Source organism: Charadrius vociferus, unplaced genomic scaffold (assembly GCF_000708025.1).
Source record: "Charadrius vociferus isolate BGI_N301 unplaced genomic scaffold, ASM70802v2 scaffold429, whole genome shotgun sequence".
NCBI classification, from domain to species: domain Eukaryota; kingdom Metazoa; phylum Chordata; class Aves; order Charadriiformes; family Charadriidae; genus Charadrius; species Charadrius vociferus.
Genome location: NW_009650250.1, coordinates 120995 through 143664, shown reverse-complemented (window position 1 = coordinate 143664; position 22670 = coordinate 120995). Strand labels below are relative to the sequence as shown.

At 42.9% G+C, this 22670-nt stretch overlaps 1 protein-coding gene across 1 annotated transcript; it reads left to right on the top strand.

The window, feature by feature from the left end:
- The first annotated feature begins 6472 nt into the window (after positions 1-6472).
- LOC104293519 (protein NDNF-like) lies at positions 6473-11046 on the top strand. Its single transcript, XM_009893026.1, has 3 exons — positions 6473-6660; positions 8567-8700; positions 9698-11046. The coding sequence occupies exons 1-3, from the start codon at positions 6473-6475 to the stop codon at positions 11044-11046; spliced, it is 1671 nt and encodes a 556-aa protein (XP_009891328.1).
- Positions 11047-22670: the final 11624 nt, after the last annotated feature.

Here is a 22670-nt window from a genome sequence, read left to right as displayed (position 1 = left end):
TGACCTATTCCTATACTTTCACCTGGGTACACGCTGCAGGAAAATTCCAAGTCTGCTTTTCACTTATAAGCAATTCTCTGTCTCTCCTGCTTATTAATGCCTCTGAATAGGAAGAGACAAGGGCTTTTCTTATCAGACAGCCCTTTGAGTGCTTGTGCATTGCCAGGATTTGACAAAACCTGGAAGAAATAGAAGCAGCTGCCCCTCTACGGTACCCTCGATAGGTTTTAAGTGCCAGACTTTTGCTTAGGCTCGTCTTTTGCAGCTTCAAAGGAAAGTGTGATTCTTTCTGGAGCCCAGCTGTGTGTCTAAGAAGATATTTTTTTGAGCAATAATACTAACCAGAAATATGTTAACTTCTCAAGGACATACTAGGTCCGGTAGCTGTCAAGCAATGATTATGAAAATCTCTCCACTTGAGAGGGGATTTTTACAGAACTTTGCACCCCGCTTTCCATAGCCATAAGGACAAGCCAGAAGTTTGATTCCTTTGCCAAGAGGAATAGATTGTAACTTGCAGCCATGGAAAACAAAAAAATGTATTTGGATGCTCTAATTCCCCCTGCAGATCCGATATGGAAGACATTAGAAAATGTCAGACATCCGTAGCTATTTCCACTCAGAGCTGTGAACATAGTGTATAGATGCTAATTAGTTAAGAAGGTATTTTGCAGGCAGATAGGTAGCTGGGAGCCAGACTAACAGTTGTTTATAAGATATACGCGTGCATGTGTGTGTGTGTCACAGAAAAGGGGAATATTACTTGTCTCATAAGTACAAGATTAGATTTCTATCTCCGCATGCATTCTTAATGTGCCCACAGAGTTTCACGGACCAGAACTCCCCGGGCAGGGCTGAGGGCGCAGGGAAGTTGTCTGTGTTTGGGTAAGGGGTTGCAGCCAGGGCCTGATCCGGCTGGGCAGCAGATCAGAAGACTGTGCGGTCCTTTTACCGCTCTCCCGTGTCTCATACAAATGGGAGGGACTAGAGCTCTTTTGGCCCTTCACACAGATACTGTTTCCTGGTGAAGGTGAGCTTACCATCTCAAAGGTAAGTTGCCAGGGCAGGGGAATTGCCTCATTAGAAAGATGCGTAGTCGATTTTTTTGCATCCCCCCCTGCCAAGTCCAAAGCAGTGCCGCATGGTTATCAGAGGCGTGCTGCGTGGGGTGGGCTGGGGCACGCTGCCTACCTCTCCGAGGTAGAAAGCTCTGTGAAAGAGCAACCAAGTGCTGCGGGCAGGGAGTGCCGTGGGACAGCGTGCTGTCAGGGCTGTGGGACGCACCCCTGGCTCGCAGGATCCCTCACCTGAAAATGGAAACCAGGACTGCAGTTCCAGGAAATACACATCTGAAGTGTCTTTGAGAGCTTCAAGCGAGATCCCTGATGGTCTGACCCCGTGCTCCAATTTCAATACAGCACCTTTGGTTTTAGTGTTACTGACCTTTTAACAGAGCTACTACATAACAGAGAATAAATCAAGTCTCTGGTATCAAAGGTGGTCATCTCTCGCATTTGTGAAAGGCGTCGATAGCCAGCAGGGATAGGACAAAAGTAGGATCTCTTGAACAGCCCTCCTGAAGTCACTGATTCAGCTCTGAAGCACAGCAGAGCCTGCTCATTACAGACTACGTTTTTCTAGTGAGAAGCCTGTTGTATCAATTTTATGCCAAATCAAGGGTTTGATTTATCCCTGTTGTAACTCCACCGAGTTCAGTCAAGCTCTATGAGTCATGAATTTAGCTCAACTTTCTCCACAGAGAATATTATTTTTTCCTTTGATACTGCTTCAGTGAACCTCTAAATCTACGAGCACGCATCCTGCTCCAGCAAAGCGTGTAAGCACACACATGTGGGAAGTATGCAAGAAATTGCTGTGAGAGGAACTGGACCAGTTCCATACTTAAACCATCTTGTCAGCCTCTTTCACCTGACATCCTTGCTCATGTTACTCAGCAGGAGACAGAGTACTCCTTCAAACATTTGGCTCAACGCAGCTGAAATGATGGCCAATGGAAAGACTCCCACTGCCTTCCCTGAAAGCTGAATTATGTCCTGGTAATGGCTTCTCTTGATGGCATTGGGGAGGTTCAGGGAGGATGAGACAGTGAGCCCATCCCTTCTACAACAAACATGTCTACTGTGTCCGTATTGACTAAGGATTTTACCAGACATGAGTAATGTCTGCTCCAGAGCCCTGCCCAAAGATCTTCCTACTTAGTAACACTGGTTACTTCCTTACGTTTCCCCCTGCTTACTTCCACCTGTGAGTCCCTCCAAATCTCAGCAAAAACACACTGTAGTCCCTACATTGTCCCTACTATTGGCCCTATGGCCAATATCCTTTCTCTCGTGGCCTGTTTTCAGTGCACATTTTTTGATGCACCTCATCTGACCTACATTTCCCTCTTCCAGGCCTGCTCTGGGAACTCATGAGACTTCGCAGCACCCTTTTCTCATGCTTCTCTTTCATTAGGGGAATGGTTTCCTTCTGGCTAGGTGCTTATATTTTCAGTAATTCCCATGTCTGTTACCCAGACATTACCTGTTCTGGATTTCACACCAGAATGCCAATTTGTCTGAAAGATCCTATTTGCTATTTACCTTACTTTCGCTAGTTGTCTAGCAAACATCTTGCAGTGTCATTTCCTAGCTCGACAGTGCCAATACTCTGATCATACAGTGCCCATATTAAGGGTCCCACACACTGTCCCTTTTTTAAAACTCCAGTTGCTCAGCAAATTTTTTCTGCAAGTAAATTTTTAGCAAACCTTTGATGAACAACATCATAATTATTCCTGCCCTCTTCCGCAGTGGGAGTAAACACACTGTAAATATTTCTTTCCATTTTCTCAGTTGATAAGCAAACTTATATTTTCATAAGGATCTGCTACGCAGAATCTGTTGAAGCCTCTTTCTACTTCTCCCTCACCTGCCCTTCTTCTTCACAAACTTTTCATCTTAGGAAGGCTTAAATAATACATCTTTAAATCCAGGGGGACAATGGCAAAGGGTTACTGCAAGTCACTCTCTTCAAACACTGAACAAGAGACTTTATTTTAAAATAAATAAACAAAAGGCTTAGCCTCCCTACTATACTCTGTCTTTGCCCCCTGCAAAGCGCCTGCCTGGAAGCTCACGTGGGTTTCTGGAGCTTGCCTTTCTGAGCAGACTTGAAGAAGCTGAGTACACCTCCCCACTGGGACAACCCCAGGGCTCCTTTCCTGACATCCCAGGCCAAGAAGTACAAGAGGCACATGAATCCTGGCCATACCCTGCCCTTGCTCAGCAGGAGCAGGCCTTTTCAGGACCATGGCTTTGCTACAACTGCTTTGTAGCCTCAACTGCAGAAGCAATTGTTCGCGCTCGCTGTGAGCCATTTCCCATGCACCCTTTTCCTGCTCCCTCAGCCACAACACGTTCACACCAGATATACTCCCCCAGCCCATACACTTTGGAACTTTCTTTCTTACGCAGCCTCCGTGAGCCAAGAAATCTGCTCAGCTCTATTCAGTAGATTCCTAACAGTCTTCAAAGGATTGCTAATTCCAGTCTGCTTAATAAAAATGCAGTGTTCCCTTCCTTACAGCTTTTCTGCCTTCCCTTCTGTGAGCCAGTCAGCACCTGTTGGGCCATGAAAAACACACCAGAAACACGGTACACCTGAAACGATCTGAAACTCCTGCAGTTCTGTGGGCAAGACGATCGTGTGCTCCGTGGAAGGGCCATCAAGCTGCTAACGCAAAACCAGTTTTCCGGAGGAGATCTGCGTGTCCCTGGCTGGCTTGTACTAAGGGCTAACAAGGGTTAACAGCGTTTGCTCTCTCCATCTCACCCCCTCCTCCTCGCTGTGTGTTTCTGTCAAAGACCTGCTCTCCGGCCAGCCACCGATGGGATTAGGCTGCTCTAACAGTCTGGCTGACACTCTGTGCAGGAATAAAGTCCTGCTGTCTGGAGGCAGCACGCTCCAATGTGCTCCGCAGCCCTCCAGAAGGAACTCTAGAACTGAAAGAGCAACAACCGGGACTTTGAAGATTTCAAAATTATGCAAGTTTAAAATAACCTTTGAAAACACGCCACTTAAGAAAATACCCAATCTCTCTGGTTTTTCTTCTTTTCTTGAACGCCTGCAAGCATTTTAGTTACTATGTCTGTTCAGGAGCCATATGGAAAAATCACTTCGGTCCTGTTAAACTGGTTGCACAGTTTTGGTTTTCATCTGTCTACAGAGATCTGAAAAGTCTATGTTGCTTTATTTTATGCTTTTTCGACAAAGAAAGCGATTGGTCTGGGGATCATCTGGCCAGGAACACAATAGGTAAGCAGAGTATTTTTGTGTAACGTATTTCCAAGAGTCTGAGAGTATACTGTTTGTGTAATTGAGTAAAATCAGCCTTTAGGATGATGTTCTCTTTGGGATAAGCTGATTATAGGTTGGTCGGTTGCTTGGTTTGTTTGTTTTCCTGGACAAGAAAAGCTGAGCTACCGTGGTATCAGTGTGGTTTCCAAGATCCTGTCATTTAAGCAGCAGAAAGACTTTTTTTTTTCGTTTTGATTTTAATCCTCTCTGAAGCGCAGAGCAACTCAGATTCTACTGTCAAAGGTAAAGCAAAATATTTGGGGATATATTTTGAATCTGTAAGCTATAGTTATATACTATATAGTTATAGACTACAAGAATAACAGAGTGGCAAAGAAGTGACTGAGAGTCATAAGGAAAGTTCTCTTATAAGAACATTAAAAACGGAATTGATGGAATAATCTTAACTATTCTTTCAACTTGCTCAGATAGTTGGTTGATCTTGCATTCAGCCAAGTGCTAAAAATATTACAAAGAGGAAGAGAATATCCTAACTTTATTGGGATGTTAAGTAGGACATTTGGATGACCTGGTAGTGATCATTTCAATAATAATCTCACTGATAATAAAGATGTGCATTACTTTGCAAATCACAGACAAAAACAAATTTTGTAGATAAAAATCCACAGATGTATTCAATACTATGTTTAAATGCGCATGTTTGAAATGTATTTATAAAGGAACTGGTCCTTTTATAAAGTTACTTTAATTGTAGTGGACAGCAGGTCTGCTGAATTGTAGATATTTTGACTGCCTAAGATCTTCTGCACATTTGCAGGCACCATAAGGAAAGGACTGATCTCAGAAACGAGTGAAAACAAAGGATTGAGCCCTTGTTTTTTATGTTCTCTTCTATCATTAGCCAATAATCAGATTTAACCAGGATCTCTACTCCTTGCTGCCTGTAAGATGCAATAAGCTACTTTTTCCTCAAAAAAGGGATCTTGCTCACAGAGCTCCCTCTGCTTTCCAAATCCCCGAGCTACAGCTAGCACCTGTATTAAAGGTCTATGCCCTTCTTTCTTCTCCCTCTTGCATGCTTTCCAATTTTGCACTTCTGTCTCTTTCTGAAACCAGATGCGGCAGACATAAAAGTTGTAAGGCTCATCAATAACCTCACATAGTAGAGTACTGGCAAAATTTCTCCTTTTAACTGGAGTCTCCTATCTGTGTAGCTCTGTGCAATGTACATAGCACAGTTTAAATAATGTCAGTATTTGCAGAGATGATTTTGGTGACTGTTTGTGTACATTTCTTGCATAGATTCACACATAATAAAGCTTCCTGGCGAAAGGAAGGGGCATACATGATTTTTTTTTTTAATCTCTTATCGGAGTGAATACAACAGAACTGTTACAGTTCCAGTAAGCAGCAAATGCTGAGATGGGCTGTAAGTGATGCAGATGAGAAAGGGATGGGCAACACAAAAATCTCAGAATGATTTATCCAACTGCCCTACAGTAATAAAGCCTTCCTCCAAATGAGATAGGAGATTTTAAGCTCTTAGTGTAAGTATCAGTTTAGGGATTCTTATCTAGGATGCTTCACTTTTCATCAAACAGTGTCTTACACTGCTCTGAATAAGTTATTCTGATCCTCTTCTCTACGCATACCTACAGTCACCATGGATGAAAAAAATTAAATGGTCTCTGACAGAACAGCAGAAGTAGCATTTGGGATATAGTGACCTCCTATGAGTTTGAAAGTGACAGTTTCATTACAAATAACCCAGCCTTGAAATTTAGCAAGTGAACACTACAAACTAGGAAAAATATTTTAAATGTAATTCTCCATTCATTTTGTCAGCAAAGTTGTTTTTTTTCCATAACTGTCTTGTGATATTTCACTTGTGCTACATTGACTATATTTTTCTATAATAAAAGACTCCATAGCAGCTTCTGCCATTAAATCTTTGCAGAGAAATCCTGAGAAATATTTATCTGTGAACTTTAAGCAATTTAGCAAAATGGAGACTGGCACTGTTTGAATGCCTGGCTTGCTGCAATTACGATAACTATCAGGAAAGGCACAGAAAGAGAGGGTCAATGATTATTTTCTCCCCAAAGACAGCAGTTTCCATTCACTTTTGTCATCCTACTTTGCAGTACTGAAGATGTCCTGGTTCTGGTTTTATCTGCCTCTCCATCTTCTCATGGCGGCTTGCTTGTGTCATTCCATAAAAGCACCCACCACCAGTTCCCAACAAAGCTTCCAGACAGCTCTCTTCAACTTCTACCACTCCCTGATACTTGCTGATGGCAAGGAGACGACAATCCACCTGCTGAAGGATATACCTAAAAGGTAAGAGCAAATCAGCCACTCCTATTCTCAGATACTTCCCTGTGACACTGGTAGCTTCACGCTGCCAGTACAAGCCAAGAATTGCTGTGCACCTGCGGAGCTCTATCAGCGTCCACTGAATTTCCAAAGAAATGCCCCACTGCTGTTTAGCTCAAGTGTCATTACATTGCCAATAATCTGGAGTGACCCTCTGAGATGAAGTTTCGATTCACCTATGCATTTCAGGCAGCTCTCTGTGTGGTGTTTGTCAGAGCAGCAGCAGAGCTGATACAGAACGGGTGGGCTGCAACAGCAGACAGTCATGTCCCAAAGAGCCTGGTTTCAGAACTGCAAAGACAGTTGCTTGACATTCACTGAAAGACACGAGAATTTCACCCAGCAAATTAACTATCCTAAAAATCAATAGAATATCTGCACAGACTTCTTATCAGAAAAACTTCTGCCAGTATCCCGCACGTTAGAAGTGTTTTTGTTGAACGGCACTAAAGCTTGTGAAGATCAAAAGTGCTTTGCATGTGGAAATTCTACAGATTCTTCACTTCCCCAAAATATCCGCAGAGTGTTCTGCCGTATCTAGAGATGTAGGTGATCTACCTATTACAACTGGCACAGCATCTTAGGCAGCAAAGACTGATCTGCTTGATGGGAAGAGACGCACGTCAAGTGCTTTATTTGGACTCCACTTTGGACAGTGAGCAACACATACAGATTTTGACATACACCAGAGCAGAGTGGTCCTGGAGCAGAGAGTGAGGCAGATGGTTCAGGCTTGATATGCATTGCACAGAAAGAAACTGGAACATGGCACATGTTATATAATGTGACGATGCTCACAAGAGCAAAACTAAAAGCTATCCTTGTTAAAGGCAAATGGGTATCAAAATCCCAGAGAAAAGTGAATTTTGTAGTGCTCTTGTGGCATAACATTAAGATTGCAATTAGGAAGCAAAACCCCCTTCAGTTTAGCACGGTGAGGTAAGGACCTTATGAACCCCAGTGTCATCCAACAAGTTTTGGCTTAAAGTAAAAGACTCAAGAATGTGGAACTGTTTCCAGTGAAGCCTGACTCTGGCCCAGTAGCCATATCCTGACAGTAAGCCAGACCTCTAGGCTGACATGATCTACCCATAATGACTAGGCCAGTCTCACTAATGAACAAAAAAAATCTTGAACTGCCTTCATTTAACTGCAGAGTGAGCGACCCAAGTCCAAACATTTCTGTGGCTGTATATAGTCCATATACACCGAAACAACAGAAATAAACAGAAGACCAAAGGAGCGAGACAGGAGGCTGGGCTTTTTTAAGCAAGAACCAAAATCTGACTGAGTAGAGTGATGTCACCTTGTACTGCTCCCGCACCGCAGCCTCTGTCATGAAGGCAAGTAAGTTAGAACAGGCCTGGATGGAACTGCCACTGGCAACTGATAATGTTCAGGACTGGCTAAAACTATTCCATTATATGCACTTCGTCTGACACTCGGGAAGCCCTAGATGTGCAAGCACACAGGAGGGAAGATAGGCTCTATGAGCTTTCACTGAACTCCAGTCAGGAAATCCTGCAAAAAAGTGTACCAAATTCCCCAGAAGTAGCCAACAGGTGGTTATCTAGAAGGTAGTCAGTTTAATCACATCCATCATCCAAAATAACCAGGTAAGTACTGAGATACGATATTCAAGTGAAATGTGTTAAAGTTCAGTGGGAAAAATATTGTCTATGGTAAGCGGATAAAACCTCCAGCAAATATTTGTGGATTAGAAAAAAAACACAGCACATATTCTTCCCACAGCTGAAGATTTCAGATGTTCACCATCCCGTTGTGTTGATCACCTCAAGGGCCAGCAGTCATTTCTACCCACTGTGGGGTGACCCACACCAGAATGGCTGATTACAATCCACACCTACAGGTATTACTTTGTTTTGGAGGAAGGCAGAGCCCTTGCACCTTTCACAATAACAGTGACCCCCTGTGATGTTCCCATTGAATGGAGCATACTTGAGCACAAGGCTTCAGCAAGTTTCCTCGGAAAAGCAGCACGAGGTAAGACCTTCACTCTGCCTAAGCAGAGACATAGAAAGCGTAAGTTATTCATAAGGAGTTGTGTTATAGGAAATTCCCCACAAGCTTAAACATCTCACGCTTCCCTCTCCTGTAAACTGCCATTGCCTGAAGAGGACATCCCTGTCTCCATGGGTGAAACATGGGAGCCCATGGGATTTTTGCCTTCAACTCAAGTAAATCGAGGATTACATGTGGAAAAAGTCTAAATCTAAGGGTAATACTTGGGAACAACCCCGGGTCTTTGGGGCTCCACAAACACAGATCAGCTTCATAAGCTGTTTGTACTGGCCCAAACTTCCCTCTGCTGCCTCAGGTCTTTTTCTGTGGCTTCGGCCACTTGAACCGGTCACCCCACAGTGACACAGAGAAGATTTAGCCCTTTATTCTTCAAGGAATACCATCTACCATGGCAGTGGGCATTATGCTGCCTTTAGCCTAAGAGGAAATTCCATGCTCTTTCGTGATTTTTTTCAATTAATTTTTCAAAGTAAAATCTGAAAGCTGCCATTAACAAGTTCTTACCTGTCAGGCAGGTACACCTGACCGAGGAGTTCAAACAATGTTCCTTTGAAGTCATAAGTTTTCCCTCTTCAGAGGAGACAATGGCACAAAACTAAACCAAAGAAAACTCCTTTCATAAAAAGTATGAGTCTCCTTGAAGTAAAATACTCAGAGACAGCCATTGGAAGAAGAAAATTGTAGGGACATCAGACATGATACAAGTCAAGCTTTTGCAAGTTGTGGTTTTATAATTATAGTCTTTTTGAAAACATAATTCTACAACTGCACTGCTAAAATAAAAGCTACTCAAAATTTATTTTAATAAATTGCCAGTAGCGAAAATATTTTTAGTTCTAATTATTGTTTTCAGGAAGAAAATGGGATGTTCCCTGACACGTGAACAACAAAAGCTATGCGATGTGCTTTATTTCACATCTGTTAAAACAAAAGTTACAAGTCTGCTTTTTGTCTGCAGGTGATCATGATACACAAGAGGTCTCAAAATCTCAGAAGGCTCCAAGCATGGTGTCCACCATTTTTAACTATAAGGGAAATTCTGTAGAGACTTACATGGGTATGTCTTCTCATTCTGCCCTTTACATGCTAGAGTTCTTGTCCACTGAGCGAGACACACACATTACCGTGTATTTAACCACTGACACATCTGGGCACCTCTATCCAGAGCTTCCAATGGATCCACGCATAGATGTTATTGGCATTGGGCATACAACAGTGACTCTGACCTGGAAACACAGTCCCTCTGTCTTGCAACATAGAGAAAACATCCAGTACTGTCTTCTGGTTAATGAAAAGCACAACTATAAGAGTTTATGTGCTGCTGAGACAGCAATCAGATCCTCTGGAATGAAATTGCCACCTGCATTAGCTTTGTCTCTCTCTCCATACCTTCTTGAACCTCAGCAGGTGATGATATTGTCCAATAGTGAACTGAGCATCATTAACAAGGTGAGCAGTGGGGAAGTCAGGCAGATATGCATGGGAACCAAGAACACTTACACAGTGCCCAATCTCAGTCCCAGCACTCAGTATTACTTCGACGTTTTTGTTGTCAATCTTCTCACAAATGCCAGCGCTGCTTACACCGGGACATTTGCAAGAACCCTGGAAGAACCTGAACCTAAGGTGATGGAGCTGAAAGATGGGAAAGTGATTCAGGTTGTCCTGGATGGGAAAAAACAGAAATTCTACAGTCTGCAGTACCAGGCAAGGCACAAGAAAATACAGTTCACCTTTCAGTTGTGTCGTGGCCAAGTAAGGGTTCACATAACAAAGAACGGTAAAACAGTGGTATCGGAAAACATCTCGGGTCTGAGGTATTTCTTGCTGAAGGGAAAGCTGCTGGACACATATTTGGTGCAGCTGAGGTCCACAGAGGAGTCTAACTCTTCTGTGAAAGTACAGGTGTCCCCCCATTTCCACAAGCCCTTATTCCCACTTCTTCCAGAGAGCTTGAAAATCAAGTCCTTCAGTAAACTGAGGACCTGCAACTCTGTCACCATCGCCTGGCTAGGAACACAAGAGGATAGCAAGTACTGTGTGTACAAGAAAAGGATTGAAGAAGATCACGTCTGGACGGAACTGCAAAGCGCGGACAGGTGCTCTGGGCCTGAATCTCGGCACAAGTCAGAGAAAGTGCTGTGCAAGTATTTCTATGATATAAATCTCCAGCGAGCCGTCACCACAGAGACCATCAAAGGGTTGGATGCAGGGACACTTTACTTGTTTGATGTTTATCTCTTTGGGCCATCTGGCATCCCTGTCAGATATCACAGCAAAGTTGTGAAGACCAGAAAAAAGTGTTGAAGGTTTTTAAAGAAAAGTTTTGAAGTGAGTGAATGAAGACTAGTATCAAAGTCTATGCCAATCCATGCCATAGCCCGTGCAGTTTAGAATATGATGACTCACAAAAAAATTATGGAGGAAACATCTTAGTTGTCTAGATCATTATGGTTACTTTTGCATCTTCTCTCCTGTACAAGGTTTTTTCCTCCCCCCTCAGCTGTCTCATGCAGACATCAAAAACAGACCTGTGAAACAAATCTATCCACATGGAAATAAAATAACCACAACAGGACCCATGAGAAATAGATTTGTTACCTAAAATGCTTCTGAAATCCAATACAGAAGCGATGGGAAATGCCTCTCAAGAAGCACACATCATTATTTTAAAGTCCCAGAGAGTTTTCCACTTTGTTTAACTCCATCAGCTAATGAGGAGCTGAGAGACCCCACAAGTCAAGCTGCTCTTGAGGAACTGAACTTCCCCACTGCTTGAACAGAGATGGAGACAGAAAGAAATTAAAAAAAGAAAGCAGTGGAACTAGCATAGAGCTCCATACCTTGAGTAAAGCAGGCTGAAATACATCTTCACCTATTACCTGCATGTTCACTTGGCTTTCTTTTCTATAGAGAAGCTGCTCTTGGTTAGAAACAGACAACATTCAGGCCAGGAACTGGCTCTGGATCCAGCTTTTCTGGGGAGTATACAAATACACTGCTGTGCTGCTGCCCATTGAGGAAAGCAGCAAGTAGGGAATATTGCCATGGAAAGGAGGTTTTTATCTTTAGCCTCTGATATCAAGCCCACGTCTATCACCATGTGACTCCTGAGTGTAATATACTCACTCTTTACATCCTTAACCCAACCTATATCGATGAATGAATTGCTTTAGGAAAAATTAAATGTGGTTTTCCTATTAAATATCATGGAGGGAAAATATTTGTAGTAAAAATCCTGACAAACACTTTTTTTTTGGTGTCTTGTTTCCTTGATTACCTTCCTTGGAGGACAAGAGACAGGATAAAAACATGTGAAAAAATTAAGTCTTCATAAAAAAAACCCTTATGCTCAGTTTCAATTCTCAGCAGAAAATAGTTCGCACATAGGCTCTTGGCAGGTCTGGAACTTATATATAAAGAGATAAGATAGATTCACTGACCCAGAGGTTGCCAGAGAAATCTTGCCTGCTGTAATTCCTTTTCCTCTGCAGTGACACTAAGCAATTATAGAAATTACAAATTCCATTATTTTACATTTCAGAAGTTCGCTTGCAATTTGGGTCATCAAGGTTCTAGCTTATCTGAATTACTACTACCTCTGAGCACGCTTGGAGGCACCCGGTAAGGACCAAATCAGTCCTCTGTGCATACACAGAGGATACGTTTCCCGCCCCAAAGACTTGAGAGCGTTGTCCACCCTCTACGGTGCACACTATACATGAGCAGACTCATCAGTCCCAGAAGAATGGTTCTGGCCTTTGCATGGGATCAGCTGCACTACCCGGGCTTTGGCTAGGCTTTACATTCCTGCGGGCTCTGCTCTGGATGGAGCAGCGCCACGGCAGGAGCCGTGTGCTCTGTGACCTCCTCCCCGCACTCTGCGGGCCTTCTGGCTAATTACAGGGGCTGGCAGCTGCACCGCCTTCTTTCCAAGGCAAGCCTTCTCTTCATTCTGCTCCTGCCAAAAATAGTCTGAGCTCAGAGAGCAACAGAGGTCATCTCCACTTGGAAATCTTAATGTTTTCTTCTGCCTCGCTCCTCAATTTCAAGCATTTATATTCTGGATGAACTTCACTTAGATGCCCTACAAATGACTGTAATAACAACCATAATAATAATAGAGGGAGGACAGGAAGATCTGTTTAACTGCAGATACAGCATACTCCTAATCCACTGCCCTTCGCCTGTCAGAGCATTAACCCTTGCTTTTGCCCTCCGTACACAAATGCCACAAAAATGTCACTTGGAAGAGGAAGACACATTGGCACCTTGCCTGATACCAGTGCCTCTACTGAAGAATATCTTTCCCAACAGAACTGGCTTTAGACTTCTCAGCAAAGCCTTGGGTTAGGGCTGTAGCCAAGAGGCCTGAGGAAGGGATAAAAGCCTGGGAGAAGGCAGAAAGCAAGCTGAGCAGTCAGGGGGTTACATAAGAAAAGGCTTGATGTCACGCTAGGTTAACTGACGGTGAGTCAGAATCTGTAGGCAAGGAAGTGCGGGTTTGGAGGTCAGCAGATATTTCAGGGGGACTTCGAGAAGAGCCAAGAGATTCTCCTCCTCCCAGCTCACCAGCTCCTCTTCACTCCACCTCTCCCTGGCCATTGCCCACATGGCTGAGGCAGAGACCAGCGTGGGGCTCTGAAGACCTCAACTTGCTGCTCCTGCAGCCCAGGCTGTGACACAAGCAGGGCAGTGACTAGCGCTGCGGCTGGGAGGGCCGATGCTAGTCCCTCGCTCACAGGAGGAGCTGCCACCCACACATCCCCGTCCATCCATCAGCAAAGGCCCCTGCACACGGGAGGGAGAGCCTGGCTACGGAGAGGAACAAGCTGTTCTGTCAAAACCCATTGCCTCTAATACAAGCAGAGCAGACAACCTGCCCTCCAGGTAGCAGCCCACTCTGCTTGTGCGTGCAGCCAGCCGTGGTCTGGAATACACACCCCAGGAGCAGCAGGGAATATTCCTCTCCCTTGATCTTTCCACTGTGATTCTGCCCATGTGCACCAAGCTGCAAACCTGTTTTCAATTAACTCATGCCCATAACCTGCTTACAAGCGTGCACTGGTTTTTAAGTTGGGTGTGACTTTGCTGACTGCTGTCCCAGGAGTGAAGTTTCAGAGGTTTATCCACAACAAAATCAAAGGTGCTGCGTTACACCATTAGTGCTCTTCCTACCCCTACCCGCTGCCCATGTGCACCGCTCCCTGCCTTCACCCCTTGAAGCCCTTCTCTTTCAAAGCTGTTTGGCATCTTTCCGTCTTCTCGCCGTCCCATTTGCGAAGTGCTTGCCTACTGCAATCTGATCTTAAACACTTCCCAAGCCACATTCACCTCCTTTATTTTCTTTGTTTTCTGCAGTATTTCTTGCTGAATTTCTAGGGAAGCTCAGTTCCTTCAGTCCAGCCTGTCCTAAGCTGTCATCAGCTCTTCCCATCTGCTCCCCATCCCTGCTGAATCTGAGTCACATGGCAAATACAGACAGATATCTTCATGGAGAACATTTCAAGAGCACTGTTTTGCTTTTGTGGGTCGTTTAAAGTAAGTCTTCAACATCATTATCAGGCCAAAGTATTTTTCCTTGTGTTCAGTGGTGGGTCCCAGCTTTTGTGTGCTTCCAGCTATCATATCTCAAAAGCCCTGTCACAGCTGAGAACAAAGCCTGAGGCCATGCATCTCTTCCCAGCACTTCTACAGAATCGCTCCCATTGCTAAGCCACCCTTCCACATGGGAAGTGGGGGTCAGAGGTACCAAAAGCAGAGAGGGCAAGTAATAAGAGAAAAGTTTCGTATCCATATCCCCATTCCTTATGGGCTCAGCCTCACAAATCATCACTTGCATTCTGGAAATGAGGTGCAGGTATCCGAAACAGTGAAACAATAAAGCATAGGCTTCTATGTTTGCCATTGTGTATGCCCATAAGCCACACACCAGTACAGAAATGGGCTTCAGCATCACTTTCTAGTATTTCATACAACTGCTATTGCTGGAAACTTTGAAACATAAACAAGCGATTATTACTGTCTTAAGTTATGTTCTACACTTCAAAAGATACTGCTACCTAAAACCAGCATAGAGATTTCTGACACCGAGTTCAAGGACTGATGACACTTATGAGTTAATATTTAACCAACATTGAGAATCATCTATTTTGTCATTCCTTTTTCTTCCTGTATTTAACAGCCCATTTATTCATTCCCTGTTACTTTGAGTTTCCTAACAAATGTAAATACCCTTTCAAAGTGGATCTGGTAGTCTTTTACAAATTGTTCCCTATCTGCCCACAAATACATTCAGGGATGCATTCACAGCTTTGAGCAATTTTGGGGGGGTTGTGTTTTTTTGTTGGGTTTTTTTTTTTTTCAGTTTCATCTTTGCATGTTTTTTCTGACTAATGCTTTCCCACTGGGAAGACTTGCTTCTAGCTTAAGCAACATGTTAAAAATAGTCTTGCTATTTTGGCCCCAGGTGCTGGACTGAAATCTTGCTCACTAATTGCTTCCAAAGACAGAGATGATGTGTTTGTTTACATGTATATACATCACCCCCATTTTGGGTTTCGTTACTATTAGCTGTTGGGTTTTGGTGGGTGGAATTTATGAACCATGGACACTGCAGTTAAACATCCTGGCCACATGTAGCTTTGCACAAGGCTTAAAACCTAATTTTGAAAGTCAAATAATATTAGCACTGACAGCAAGTCCAAACCAGTGACCCCAAAATGCCAAAGGCTTTCAGGTGCCGGTACAGCAACTGAAGCTCTCTGGCATTTAGAGAAAAAGGGATGACTTGGCAGCTGAACACTCATTCAGCAACATAAACCCAGGCAAAACAAAATTGATCATTGTATCTTTGGGGGGAGAAGGTGAACAAAAGACGCGTGGCTGCTCATCGGTGTTACCTATTCTGCACATGCTGGATTGAGAAATCAACGGTGTAACAAAGCACAGACAGGTGAATGCTCCAGGCATTTCCTGGAGAAGTCTGTCAAGGAATATTAGGCAACAGCATTGTAAAAACCAGCCACATTTACTAGAACAGACAAATAAGTATGTCACACTCCTGCGTTGCATTCTTTTGCAAAGAAACATGATATAACTCAAGGATGAGCCCCGAGGATTCTGGGCTAACACCCACTGCTGGCATGAGCCACTGCCACTCCAGCAGCCAAGGCTGGCTGAGCATCCATCCCAGGCAGCACATGAAACACCACGCTGCCGCCAGGCCTGCGAGCACGAGAGGGCACTGTCAGGCTGTATGAGAAGCGGAAAGAGCTTATTTGATAAGGCTTATCAGGAGCAAATATTTCAGCAAATTTAACAAGCCAAGCAACTTGCTGATAAGATTATTAAGGGAGAACGGACAGAAGAAAAATACAAGGAGCTTACATTTTCTTTTAGTCTTCAAATGTTCCAAGTTTGGGTTTGTCTTTTTGTTTCTTTGTTTAAAATTAAAGGGCATAAAAACTAACAGCCAAGGAATAAAAAGAGATAGGCACTTATTGGAAGGATTGTAACACCACAGTGTTCCCAGTGCCTCTGAGAGGTTCAAGACTGTCATCACTGCAGGGGCCCAAGCTCCTGTGAAACAGAGAAATACAGTGGTGCCAAGGACAGTCACAGATCTGATGAGGTTAAAGTGGGGAGTTTTAGTTCAGACATGATCTGCCCAGCAAGTTGTGATCCCAGGCAACGCCAACAACTCTGTATCTTCTTCTGTAGTGCCCTTGCCCTGATGGAGGTTCTCTCGAACATTGCTTTCCTGTCTCACCAACAACACTTGGCAGCATCTTACCTGCCATCAGAGCTGGGTGTCCCACCAGCACTCTGAGACAGGGGGAAGAGATCCCAGTTTTTCAGGGGTTTGTTCTTCAGCAATTTTGGTCACTGATTTTGTGGCCTCTGCGAGAGACTGAGGATTTGCTTATAGGGACTAAGAGCCATCCCTGGAAAACTCTATACCCTGTCCTATACTGTTTTCACTCTAAGGAAGGTTCTCTGATGCTCCTCTGCCTCAAACTTGTGAAAGCATTTAAAGGAGCATAACCTGCCCCTGGCTGACAGCAGAGTAGACCGAGGAGGTAAGCACCAGAGAATGCTGTTTCTTTTCACAGGTTTTGGTATCAGTGACACAAGAGAGGCTCTGAGAAGGTGACCTGGGAGCTCAGTTTAAAAGGGTTGTTTCAGACTCCTATGGTAATTTGCTCTGAAAGCAGAGCACGGTAGGAAAGGATACCTTCAGAGGCCAGGGTGGGAGTAGAAGAAAAGCATGAAGAATCTGAAGGTAACAAGGTAAAATTTGAGTTTGATAGAAGCTTCTAAGGAAAGGAAGAGCCCAGCCTGGATCTACATTTTGCATCTGGCTCCCATTTTGTAAGTTGCCTACTACTCAGGAAGCTTTTTTGCCTGGACAGGGATTTCTCCAGAATGACATTCTTTTTCATCAGGGCTCTGCAGGAGCCCTGATCAAGGTTGCCAGCAGGACACATGAGTCCTGGCCCTTCCTGCAGCATTTTCCAGGCACCGGCACCACTGATACCAATCACTTTTTCATTCTCTTTCCAGCAGAAGGAAGATTGTGGTTGATTGAGCTTCACTACTGATTCATTTCTGTCTCCGAGATTCAGTGCCAGCATATATAAACCCACTAAGCCCCTGGTGTTCCTGTAGCTCATGACTCGCACAAAGAGGAGAGCTCAGCATGCAGCGTGTTGTCTGTACCAAGGCCGTCACTCTAAGGAAATACTCAATCTCTGAGTCTCCTTTAAAGGCCTCTGAAAATAACCACACACAGCATACTGTTAAGGTAATGTGCTGTAAGACCTGGATTTCACATCTAACAGATCAGCTACATTAAAAAAAAAAAACCACAAAGACAAAACAGGGACTTGAAGCAAATGGGCAACGTCTAGCTGTTCTGCTTTTCACTTTCTTTTGGGAGGCATAGGTCAAAACCAGCCTGGCAACATTTAAAGAGGTGCTATGCAGCACAGCTGAGGTGCTACCATTGTTGAGAACATCCAATTTAAAGACAGGAAGTACCAGTGTGGGCTCCTACACTTTCTGTGGAGGCATGAGGAGCCTGGCAATGGCTTTAAACAGGTTTAATGTATCTCCACTATAAGCTTAGGGCATGATCTGTGTCTCAAGGCCACAGATCTAGTAACTAGAAAGTTTAAGGTTGGCTATTTGACTAGTTCTCTTAACTACAGAAGCATAGAAAAGCAACGCTTTCCTGCCATGTCCCAGAGCAAAGCTTTGCAGGTGTAGCTCTGAGAAGCACAGCTAGCGACTTGACAGTCTTCCCAGGCCTGGCTAAGGAGGTAAGGAGGATTCAAGGCTGTTGAGAGTGAGTGCCATCTGGCTGTAAAATTATTTAAAGTCAACACTTCTGCGTGCAAATAACTGACAACATTATGATATACTAAGTACATTTGTAAGATGAATAGGTAGGAATCTATAAGGCCTCATCCTGAATCTATCTTCGTTTTCATAAAAATCTGTGCTGCAAATAACTTTATATGAAGTGGTACAGTGGTATCTACAGATATCAAGACATCCCTGAACAGTATGTGCTATAGGCAGTGAGCTAGAGTTCTCTCCACACACTCACCCAGACACACACCAGGCTCCTTAACAAATCCATGCTTTCAAATCCCATTGAACTTGCCTTGAAAGAAATTAACCATGAGCAGGGACTGGAAAAACCTGCCATAAAACATAACTCAGATGATGTTTCAGAAATGAAAAAAAGTATAAAGGAGACTGAAAAGAGTGGGTGGGTCAGAGTTGAGTTTCCCATAATTTCAGGAACTAATGAAGCTACGAACAGGCACAGCATTGCTGGCTCTCGCTGTTTCCAGGATGCTTGCAATATTGTTATAAAATTAGTGCTGTGGGACAAGCAGAACTGTTGCTATTCACTGCAGTGGTGCCAAGGGTTCATCTAGTAATGCTTCACCCACTAAACCCCTATAATTAGGGAGTTAATTCCTTCCTTCACCTTTTCCCATTCTTAATACACAGAAAGGAGTTGAATGCATGATCTACATGGCTTAACTGTATCTCAATGACATGACGGGGGGCCAGTTTCATGATTTTTAATCATTTGGCATTGACAGTACCTGTGACTCCGGATTGTCAGCTGCAGATTCATGAAGGACCATGAAAGCAAGAACAGTCTGCTTACAGTGACAATCAGGAGACCTCAGGATGCTTAACTGTACATGGTGGAAAGTTTCAACTTGGAGGATCTTTTGGCCTTTTTTCTTATAGAAGAATCCCAACCAAAGAGGGAACCAGTATTAAGCACTACTGTCAGTGACCAGTGCCTTTGAGGACAACAATCCACCCATGAAGGATTCCTTTCTTTATCTAGAACTCAAAGAAGGAAACACAATTTTACTATTGGTTTGACCTAAAAAAAAAATAAATCAAAGATTTGTATTCAGGCAGTTAGTTCCATAAGTGGGCCAAACCCTCTGGTTTTGTAATGTGGCACAGTCCTCTGAAAGCCAGATTTCCAAAAGCACATAGTGCCAATTTCTCAGCTTAGACTGAGAACCCACAAATTGGCTAGACCATCGTAAGTGCTTTGCACATATTATCTCCTATTGGGACAAAATCTTTTGAAAATCTGTCTGTAACTCAATGAAACCACAACAGTTACATCTGCAAACAATTTGGCCCATAATATTTTCCTCCCTAGTCATGCTTATGCAAAGGAAAAAACACTACTTTTATAGCAACTGCTTTATCCATGTTACTCACATGTACTGATGCTCAACTTTCTCAAATACCTGGGAGAAAAGCAAGGTGGGCTTTTTTTTCCTCCCAGAATAGAATTTAATTAGCTACAAAAGAAAGACTCACTTCTAACCCCAGAATACAATTATTCTATAGCTAAAAAGCAGATGGTTTCACTTTGAAATGAACTTCTCTAAAAGTGGTATCAGAACTCCTATTCATCCAAATACTTTTTGTTTTCAAGGGTAGTTATTCTTGAAGAAAGGACTTTGCATTCAAAAAAACATAGGAAGGTGATTCAGAACATTAAAAAAAACCCTCATAAGTCTATAGTTCAAAGCAGGACATTAGAGAGGAAATCAGCAGCTCACGTTGTATTGGGCACAGTCAGTTCTGACTGGAGTAACTGACAATTACATTATTTAATAGCCTTTTGAGTCTCAGGAATTGGCAGCAAACCTAATATTTCAACTATTTGGATAAAACTGTTCCTTGTCTCTAGGGTATTGCTGTTTATTTGCCTCAACCCCATTAATTCCAACTTAACCAGGTATTCAGAAAATGTGTGATAGCAAAATTGATCAGTTAAAACATACTGAACATTCTTTTCCAGAGGATTGAGAAATGATTCATGTAAGTACTTCTTTTGCAACATCCTTTGGCTACACTGACCCTCCCACTAGCTTCTTACAAGGATAAAGGATTACATCTATTATGGTCCCACTAGAGTTTATTTCTCTACAGGCTTTAGCAAAACATTCACATACACTTTTACTTCATTTAGAGCAGGAAGTTACTCCCGCCCCAATAAAACAGTTCCCCACTCACTCCCCAAGAAAAGCATGTCGATTGTCACAGCAAGGCACAATGACATCCGATGTTAAAACTGTAAGCACGCTCATGTCCCACTGCTAAAGCATATTTAAAGGTAATCAAATAGAATAAGAAAAATAATGGAAAGACCAAGTCTGTAGAGCATGAGAGAAAGGAAACTAGAAAGAATTACCAACAGCCTTTACACAGGAAGGAGCAGGCCCATGTCTCTTAAGGGTTACTTTGGACAGGTAAAGGGACTGGCTTCCCGGCTGTAATTTATCTTCAAGAACCTGACCTTCTCTGAGTGTCTCAGCAGACTTTGTAGAGTTTCTCGATCTGTTTTGGCTTGAAGCCCCTTTCATTTTGTACCGTCCCTCACCTGCTGCAGAGCGGTCCCTTCGCACATCCTCCAGCACACAGTCTGCCCTGTGGAGTTCATTAACTGTAGAGCTACCAACTGTGCAGGTGGCACAACTGCTCGGAAACACTCAGAGGCTGTGAAGATGGTGCAAAATGAGTGACCCTATTGCCATGCATCAATACTGTATTTCCCACATTCAGAGAGGCATCTTTCTGCTTGCTGGAAATCACACAGGACCAGCAAGTTGCAGCATTGTGGCAAGCATACAGATAAAATAATAATCTAGACACAAACCTAGGATCCTATCCTGGTTTCCGTTGGAATAGAGTTAATTATCTTTCTAGTAGCTGCTGTGTTTTAGATTTAGTATGAGAATAATGTTGATAACACATACTGGTTTAGTTGTTGCTAAGTAATGATTATATTAAGTCAAGGACTTTTTCAGCTTCCTGTAGAAGCTGAGAGGGAGCGTAAACAGGACAAGCAGGCAAAAGGAATATTCCATACCATAGACATCATACTCGGTATATAAATGGGGGTTGGTCAGGAATCCATGACTGCTGATCAGGACAGGCTGGGCAGTTGATCATCAGGTAGTGACAGTAGTCACATTGCATCAGTATTTTGTATATTTTTACCATTATTATTTTTCTCTTCTGTTGCTGTTCTAATTAAACTGTCTTCATCTCAGCCTAGGAGGTTTTCTTTCCTCTTTTTTCTCCCTCTTCTCCCTACCCTACTGAGGGAGGTGGGGGAATTGAGTGAACAGCTGCAGGTCCTCATTGCCAGCTGGGGTTAAGCCACAACAGATCCCAATGTGAATTTTGTATTCCCAATAGAATAAGGGTGAACAGGGCATTGAGTTTTTCATTTGGCCTTTTACAAAATTATGGGTTATTTTCAGAATGCAGCTTTGATTTAAGTCCTGGTTGGTTTGGTTCAGGCTTGTATCCAAACCTTTTAAAAAAAAAAACAGTTCAGTTAAAACAGTTAAAGGAAGCAGTATAGGGTTTACTGTACTTTTTCCTTTAACAGTGAAATGTTTTGACTGGAAGCAATTTGGCTCAGGAGCCTTTTTTTATTATATGTATATTCAGGCCCCAGCACTGATCCTGATGGACCTAAGTGCAATAATAAATGTGGTGAGCACCCATTGTTTATTCTCACTTTAAAGTAACTGAATAATTTTACCATTAGGTGGCACCAGAGAATATTTTAACATTAATATGAAGCACCACTGGAACTGAAATCTGGAATAGTCTTACAGCAGATGTAGCCACTAATTTAGAAAAAAAAAGATACAGTCATCTTTGCTACACATATGAGCACTTTAATTACTTGACTATAAGTGATAACTTTACACAGCTCACCAGAATGCAAGTTACAGCTAAATCCATGATTTCTTTATTAGCAAGATTTTTTTCTATTCTTAATCACACATGAGAAGTATTTAATGTGAAATTGCCATACAATTTGATTTAACTGGGATGAATGGCTTTGTGGTGTTTGCCTTTGTCTTACTGAGAAGAGAAATAGAGCTCTGCCCAGACAATTCCAAATGTAGGTTATTAAAAAAAGACCCTTTCAAGAGTCCTTGCACATATCTGGTACAATTCCAGCTAGGTCTATGAATAATTTACCAGCTAATAAGCTCTTTTCTGTTTATTAAATAATACTCTTAAGAATAGTAAGGCAGGACATAAGCAGTAGCCATATGTTTCTTCTCAAATTCCAGCTAGACAAATGACCTGAAAATTGCTGTTGCAAGAATTTCTAAAACATATGGCTAAGTACAGGGAATTTGTTAACTTCTTGTGTCAGATCCAAGAGTTTCCAATTATCAACAAAAGATGGCATACCAACCCAATTACTCCTGATATATTCCAGTCAAGACAGATTCCAAGTAACCATAGCTGTGTGGGTGTATGTGGTTTAAAATAACAGGAATCACTGAAAATTTAGTGTAAATAGAAAAAGAAGTAGACCTTCTACATATCCCATCCAGACA